Source organism: Haliotis cracherodii, unplaced genomic scaffold, assembly GCF_022045235.1.
Source record: "Haliotis cracherodii isolate W230 unplaced genomic scaffold, xgHalCrac1.p SCAF_14, whole genome shotgun sequence".
Lineage (NCBI taxonomy): Eukaryota > Metazoa > Mollusca > Gastropoda > Lepetellida > Haliotidae > Haliotis > Haliotis cracherodii.
The window spans coordinates 5,799,865-5,808,487 of NW_027266269.1; the positions used below are offsets into that span (position 1 = coordinate 5,799,865).

Here is an 8,623-nt window from a genome sequence, read left to right on the forward strand (position 1 = left end):
GCTTCACAACAGAGGGAACGCTTACACCACGAAGCCTTCAGGTCGCTTTTAACTTTGGACGCGGTTAGAAAATAGTCACTGAGCAGCCGTCAACAGCAACAACAACATCACTATGTTTTATTCGTGAAATGTTCTGCTTATAACACAGGGATCGTAAACAATTCTTCTTGTCACATGAAATAGGAGTTTGTATACAGAATAGAAATTCACAATGTCACAGATGAATATCCAAGGTCACAACGTCTCCGTTGGAGGACAACAAGTAATACACCAAGTCGAGGGTAAGAAAGGCTTTGTGTGAGTTAAAGCTAACACATTAAATTACGGTTATTGGGCAAAATGCTTATATTCACTCTAGTAGTTGATGAGTATTCTGCGTGCCGATAGCTTCTTCAATGCTACAACATTCAAGAATCAGTGACAAAAATTCGAGGATACGCTCATCTTTCCTCGAACACCTGGTATCATCACTATTTCATAGTGATTCATAAACACATGTTTGTTATATACTCGAATAGTACAATGGCTTTAAATATCTTTCTGATTATGGAAATGGTCTTTGCTGCTTTCATTCATGCAACTGGCTTTTGGATAAGTATGTGTAGCATTAATGACAAGCATTAATTTCGTTTGGCTATTGTTGTGTATAATATGACATGTTGTACGTGATCAAATCTTCGATTCGCGCTGTTGCTCAACGAGGCACGCTATTAAGCTTCAGTACATATCATGTTACCGTGGTGAGTTAATTCAATGAGATCCTAATGTCACAGTGACACGTCATTCAGCAGTTTGTTTACCCGCACGTCTCGTTGTGCAATGCCTATTGAGCTTAGCTAGCAGTTCAACTTCAGCTGGTTGTCAGAGATATATGCAGCTAAAACTTGATTCGAATACCTGGTGTGCTTTGAACTGAAAGTACCATAGGGGTGGTTAACAGTTAGCATTTAAGTATATAACTATCTCCGCACATATTGGCAGTAAAGCGACTTGTGCGTATGATACAATGGATAAACAACTAAATATGCTACCTGCCTACTAAACCTCATTTTGAGATCCAGTCTGTGCTGCCTGACGTCGAACATGCTACCGTTTTAACTAACGTCAGCCAGGCCATGAGAACATAATATATATTCATACATCTAAGAGGCGACAATGTTCCTTCTAGTGGTAAGACTTGGTTGATACATATTATAGTATCTTAAATACGAAGATCGATGCTCATGATGTCAATCACTGGATTGTCTTGTCCAGATTTGATTACTTACACCGTCATATAGCAGGAATAGAACTTAGTGCGGTGTTAAACAACAAGCACGCACGCACGCACGCACGCACGCACGCATTCACTCACTCACCCACAGATTCACCATTGAATTAACTTGTGTTTTTTGTGTCTTGAATTGATTTCAGAGACAAACCTAGTGTGTTTTCAGATCGGAGATTAAATACGTACAACTTTCAAGATGAGGTTTCAAATTAGAACAACTTACAGATTTTGAAACAGAAAAATATATAAGTTCCTAATTTAGAAAAGAAATAATACACACATTTTCTTTATCTCCCATGAAAAAGAACTTATTTTGAAAGAACTCCACGACTGGGAAGACAACTAATGAGTTTCACACAATGTTCCCATATTTTCAGTTGAACTCGTGGTTTTAGCCTGATGAGTCTGCGTTGTAATTACAAAGCCCCCCCCCCCCCCCCCCCCCCCCCACCCATTGAATACAATGTTTCAGGTGAATCAGAAGGACCTGATGGTGAGGAAGAAGGAAACGTGTGTGTCGGTGGAACCCAGGTCATACATAAATATGCTTCACCTGCAAATGGTAAGATCTGATATTAGCCAATACTGATTCAAACTATGTAAATGTGTGTGATAAGATAACTTTGCGTTTGTATGCCTTGATAATTAACAGTAATTATATGATATACATTGTACGTAAGGCCTCGTGAAGGTCCGGTTAAATTTGTGTTTTACAACGCTTGTCGTGAGAGGTTAATGGCGTGATGAGGTGACAGGCATCGCTGACTTGGAAGATGCATGTCATCGTACCTCTATGATGTTGGCCCTTATCACTCATTTGCCATGAATCGTTAATGTCGTTATTGCTTGACGCCATAGCAAAAAACAAAGACGTATTGTGGAACTTAGCGTTGTGAAGTTGAAGAAAAGGACTAGAGAGAGATCAATATTTCATTCTACCAAGGACTGCAATTCCAGTCCCAATGTCCAGCAAATTCTATACATTTCATATTTGTTGTTTGTTTGATGCCGCGCGCAGCATATTTGCCTATAAATAATCGATCCTGGACCAGGCAATCCAGTGATTGATGCTGTGGATAGCAATCCACGGTGCCGGGGTACGATGACACATACATGACCAAGTCAATGACTCTGACCACCCGATTCATTTGTTCGCCTCTTTGGACCAGCATAGTTTACTGGAAACCTATTCTAACCTGGAATCCCAAGGGGCTATACAATAAGGGAATAGTTGGCCCAGGGATCTAAGGCTCCACAGTTAGTTAAGTTTGCTGCTGTCAGATTAAAATATTGTATCTCTTGAATTAAAATGGAACAAATATCACGTCTATTAATATCCTAGAAAATATAAACGTTATGTATGCCAACCGTTAAGCAAGGGTGGCTGTTCAAATAATGCAAACCACCTTTGAAACAGCTTTTATTAACTTTCCAAATCATGACTCAGAAATGAACGCCATCGATGGCAAAAGTAATAAGCTGATCATTATGATCAATTAGTTACAATAGGGACAGTGGTACAAAATGTACAATTATAGTTCACAAGGTGCTACTGCATACACCGTTATCATTTTATGCATGACTTCATCTTATTGCAGAATGGGACAGTGAAGTTAACAGGCATAGTCAACAAAAGGTCTGGACTACTGTGTGCTCTGTGGTAAAAGAACATGTCCTGAAACACCCAGTTACCATCATCATAGGAAGCCCTGGTGAGGGAAAGACGACAACGGGATATTTGGTAATGGACGACTTGTTGAAAAAGAGGTGGCACACTTTCATTCCAAAAAAGCCACAAGAATATTTTTCTCACAAGATGGTAGGACAGACGATTGTTTTGTTGAATGATATTTTCGGGGTATTTGAATATGATGAGTTTTGTTTGAAAGAATGGCTTCAAGTTTTTGATGACATAAGATCCCATGATATCAAAAGCTCTGACGTAAATGCAGCGAAAACAAACAGTGTGAAGTACATCATTGTAAGCAGAGACTATATATGGAGAGAAGCAGAGTACAAATTAGGAAAATTCATCAACAATATTTTCCAGAAGGTCAATATTATTGATATCAATTCATCTGTTGAAGCTAAGCTAAAGCTTGAGGATAAGCTCCAAATCATTAATGCCATGACAAGCAAATATGGCGTAGAGCTTTCGAAAGATGTCATTGAAAGAATTATCAAGGTACCAAGTCCGCATGGTTTTCCACATTGTGCAGAACTGATGTTTACCCTGCAAGAAACGAGAGACGACGCCGAGGCATTTATGAGAGAGCCACTCATCTTCCTGAAGGAGACAATCAAACAGTTGTGTGATGATGCTGTAAAACGCCACGTCTTTTGTCTACTTCTTAAACAGGGAGGGGACATGCTACTTTATAAGACAACAGAACAGTTACAAGATGCTGGAAAGGGTTTGTTTCCTGATCACATGATGGGTGTCGTTGATGTTCATACTTTCCAGAGGACATGTAAGGTGTTGGAAGGGCCGTATCTTCAGAGAGAGGAAGACAGGATAAAGTTTTCCCACCCTTCAGTACTTCATAGTGTAGCTGTGAATCTCGGATGTGACTACCCTGAGTTGTTAATTAAACACTGCGACATGAGCGTGTTGAAGGACATCCTCAGACATGGAAATGAGCCTGATGAGAAGCATGTGGATGTCACGGATACCATTCTACCAACTGTCGTTGATAGATTTGCAAAGGAGCTTTCCCAGGGAAGCATGAAACAAGTACTCTCTCATGTCCTTCTGCAGTGGAAGGAGTTTGTAGTGAATTTGCTCAATTGTTCTGAGATTCCGAACGATTTGCCAGAGCAGGTTGATGCAGCCACGGGCGAGTCCTGCTTGTATCTAGCGTCAAGCAACAAGAAAAATGTGTTTTTAGAAGCGCTCCTGAGAAGGTTCCGTATATCTAAAGTTAACTTGGTAAATGCTATGTTTGGTTGCTGTGAGTTTGGAAACAGCAATGGAGCCAGTTATCTTCTTTCATCGAACCAGAACAATTTATCAAATGTAAGGAATAAAGGAGATGAAACATTTCTTATAGCTGCTGCCAGGAATAGACACACTGACGTATGCAGGGTAGTCCTTACTTATCAAAGCATAGATTGGAGGAACTTACATGGAGACAGTGCTATGCATCTAGCTGCAGAACAAGGCAATACTGAGCTCATAAAGCTGTTGATAGATCGTGTTAAGGATGTAGATCAGAACAATGATAAGATGGAAACAGCCCTTCATAAAGCATTACTTGGTGGACATCTTGAGACGTCAAAGGAGCTTCTGCAAAAGGGGGCTGATTTTAGTAAGACAGAGTCAATGGGACTGACGGCACTTCATTGTGCTTGTTACACAGGTTTATCTGAAATTGTTGAGATTCTAGTGGAGAAAGGGTGCGACCTCAGTGCAAAAAACAAACGCGGAAGTCATGCAATCCTTAAAGCTGCTGAAAGTGGACATACTGAAGTAGTAGAATTTCTGCACAACACTGGGTGTAGTGTGCACACATCTAACAATGCTGGTGTCACATGTCTACACTTGGCAAGTCAGAATGGTCACATTGATACTGTCAAATTTCTTCTGAGGTTAGGATGTGATATCGATGCCAGAAGTCAGGTTGGATATACACCACTAATGCAAGCAGTAATTGGAGGCCAGTTGGAAGTGTTGAAAACCTTAGTGGACCATGGAGCAGATATCAATGCTATGGACATAATGGGGCGTACTCCATTCATCATATCCATTTGTGTGTTTTGTCCAGATGCAGCTTTGTTGCTGCTTCACAGGGGTGCAGATACACGTCTCAAAGTGGAATTGTCATTTCCAAAGTGTCTTGAATGTTTTCAGTTGGAAGCTCCAGATGAAAGATATAGAAATGTATTACTCTGCCTCCTTCAGATCAGCAAAATAATGGAACGGTTTCTTCCACGAACTACAATGTCAGCCCTGGCACTCAGTGTGATGACAGGTCAAAAGAACATTATGGTTAATATTCTAGATCAAGGAGAGGATCCATTTGTTACAATTTGGGGTGGAAACCTTCTACACTACTGCTGTGACAACCCAAACATGGTCGAGGTCTGTGTCATTGGCAAGCGTAGTCGTCAACCTCTGGATTCGGCTAAAGGGCCCACTATATGCATTTTGAATCACCCGTGTGCTGAGGAACTTATTGAAAGGGGAGTCGATGTCAACGCATTTAATAGTAATGGTTTTGCCCCTTTGCATCTTGCAGCTGAAAATGGCTATGTTGGTATGTTGAAAGTATTACTCGACAGTAACAATTGTTTCATCAATCCAAGATCTCACAAGGATAGGTCAACTCCTTTACATGTGGCTGTAAAAAACGATCACACAGATGCAGTAAAACTGCTGTTGAGGCATGAGTGTGATGTAAACAGCAAGGATGTTGCAGGTAGAAGTCCAGTACATTTGGCTTGTGAGACAGGCAACACCACTGTTCTGAAACACCTTCTGTCGAAAGGAGGTGATGCAAATATTCAGGATCAGAAAGGCAATACACCTCTTCACTATGCAGCCTGGCGAGGTCGCCTTTTCTGTGCAATGTATCTGATGAATACTGCGAATCTCTTGGACATGCAGAACAGGTATTCATTCAGAGCAGTAGACTATGCCTATACACGCTGCAACATTCTCACAGGCAAGGTTCTTGAGGAGCATTTCCCTCCACTGAGTCGTGTCAGACGGTGTAAACTTCAAATACTGAAAGTTGTGTGTGCGAACCCCATTGTTGATTTCATCTTGAACAAACCACTGAAGACAATATGTATAATACTACTTGTATTATCAATCATAGGTCTTGTACTGTTGCTGTAACACATATGCTCGGATATAATACCACCAAGTCATCGCATTCTCAGCATGAGACAGATCTTTGAAGGAGCACCCAGGCTAATCTGTTAACCAAAGTGTTATGATGATTACCAGAGAGAAAAATCTGTGACGTTTCATCATAACGAATGTCCCCGTGGTCTAGTCTGCCAAGACAGCAGAAGGTCTGTGGTTCGACCCCCTTAAAGACGTTAAAAGATTGTAATTGTTTTTACCCTGCTTTACGCTCATCCTTAACGTGACAAAAACTATTGGTCGAGTTAGTATACTGTTTGTATTCATGGTAAATTCTGACATGGTATCCTGAGTTAAATCACTCTGTATATGTGGTTATTATAGCAAGGTTTGAAGTATAACGAACTTAGTTATAAGGACACTGCTGGGTTATCTGGAGTTGACCCTAACCAAAGTCACACAAAAAAATATAATTTAAAAACTATTGCAGTTTGCATCTTCAGCTGAGTTAGTTGGAAACATTATCTCTGATAATGAGGGGGTACTCAAAGTATGTGATCTAGACTACCGAGGCTTTCATTTTTGTGGAAGCCTCGGTGGCTGAGTGGGTTAAATCGCTGACTTTGTGTGCTGGCGATTAGGTGCCTCACCCTGGCAGGTGTGGGTTCGAATCCCGGACGGGACTCAACCCAAAAAAGTACTAGAATCTGTACTTTACTAAGAAAGTGTTACCCCAAAAATAACATTTGTTATATTATCTCTGATTATTTGTAAATATTACAATCTATTCTAACTTTAAATGGGCTTTAAGTTCGATGAGATTACATATAGTTTTACATCTTAAGCATTTCTTCTGAAACCTTAAGTTCAATGATCCTTAAAGTTTGCATGGATGATCAGAGGAACTGTGGTTCACTAGAATTCGCCTTTAACGTGTTGATCAGATGTTAATTAGCACTTTACATATGTTCGTTCGTGAAGACTTTTGACTGCCGCCAATATCATATTTGACATATACTTTGGCCCAAGACTGTGTGATTGAGTTAGCTAACTTGGCCCTTCTAGAATGAATATGTTTGACATCCCCGCTTGAAACTTGAATAGCCTGATGTTGCAGTCTCGGGCACAAAGGAGAAATACTGCATGTATCCATACTCAACACTTCACTGGTTGTCTAGCTTTAGTCGCCTGGATTCTACAGTCTTAAATGTTATTTATGAAATATGTAACAAGTTATGCTGTTCACATTGTTATCTTCTTCTTATTAGTAGTTTTATAAATCTATGACATGTCTGTAACCATTTTAAAGACCTTCAACGACTAATATGATGACTAAATTTCTTACCACTGCCATTGCACAGAAATACTGGGAAGTAGAATTGTATGTCACTCGCTTACACCTGGGCATTTTGTGTGCCTTTTGTGCGATATTCATGATATTTGTGTAACTACAAGCACGTTATGTATTTTATTATTACTATTTTAAGAGTTATTTTTCTCATTAATGATTGTTTTTAAGCCTTGTCTTTGACACTTCTTAAAATGTCCTATATATTTCTATGCATCGTTAATATTAGCTTCATTACCTTAACTGACAACGAGTTCTGGCTCTCAGCAAGACTATTTCGTGTTGAGGTTGTATTGTGTTATTATATAAACCAACGATGTGATTGCCTTTTCAACTTTCTCCGGGATGACCTATTTAAAAATCAACCTAACCTGGTATCACCACTTGGGGTTAACATTCAACAACACATCACAGAAGCTGAAATAGAGTAGCTCTTGACCCGTATCTCAAAATATTATCTCTTACACTGATTTTGTACCCACAATCATTAACGTTAACTTTAACTGATGCCTGATAGGAGCTGCACTCAAGAAGATATAGCTACTCTGTATTACTGAATTGAAACAATGGCTCATACCTGTTTGCGGTGGCCAAATATATAATAATTATACGAGCATGTTGTATTGTTAACTTCGGTTCTGTTAAAAACCGATAAGGATGAATATCTTACATGTATCCTTTGTGATGAAAGTTTTTGCTGACTGGCATATTTTGCTTGGCTGCATGAACCATGAAATCGTAAGGGAATCTCATCATCAACCACACTACTAAACGATTTGTTCCTCCCTGTGAGCCAGCATCTCATCTTGAAATATCTGATAGAAATAGAAAAACAACCTTTAATATGTTTGAATAAATAATTCCTTGTTTTTTGCGTAGTATTGTACCCCGAAGAACTGTCTGATCCAGACTCGATTGTAATAGATTAATCATAGACTCTATTGTCTCTAGCTCAAAAGTTGTTTGATCAAGGCTACAGTATTTAAGGCTAAAGGTTAAGCTTTCAGAACAATTTATGGAAGATATGTGGAGGACATGTCCAAGTTTGATGCATGTTGTGTCTTTTTCAAGTGAACAATTGACTTGCCTTTGCATGTGTTTGTCTTTTGGATATGGAAAGTGATTAGTCGCTTTTATTACAGGTCGCCGCCATCTGGCAGGCGTACTGATGAGAGTGGCAACAAACAAATACTTA

General features: G+C 39.6%; 1 protein-coding gene across 1 annotated transcript; it reads left to right on the forward strand.

Moving 5' to 3' along the window:
- LOC139460980 (ankyrin-1-like) lies at positions 1-8,411 on the forward strand. The gene is made up of 3 exons (XM_071242440.1): positions 1-281; positions 1,743-1,832; positions 2,869-8,411. The coding sequence occupies exons 1-3, from the start codon at positions 212-214 to the stop codon at positions 6,108-6,110; spliced, it is 3,402 nt and encodes a 1,133-aa protein (XP_071098541.1). The 5' UTR covers positions 1-211; the 3' UTR covers positions 6,111-8,411.
- The last annotated feature ends 212 nt before the right edge of the window (positions 8,412-8,623 follow it).

Coding starts and splice junctions, on each gene's coding strand:
- LOC139460980 (XM_071242440.1), top strand. CDS start 212: ATGTCACAGATGAATATCCAAGGTCACAACGTCTCCGTTGGAGGACAA. Junction 282..1,742: donor AGTAATACACCAAGTCGAGG/GTAAGAAAGGCT, acceptor ACAATGTTTCAG/GTGAATCAGAAGGACCTGAT. Junction 1,833..2,868: donor ATATGCTTCACCTGCAAATG/GTAAGATCTGAT, acceptor ATCTTATTGCAG/AATGGGACAGTGAAGTTAAC.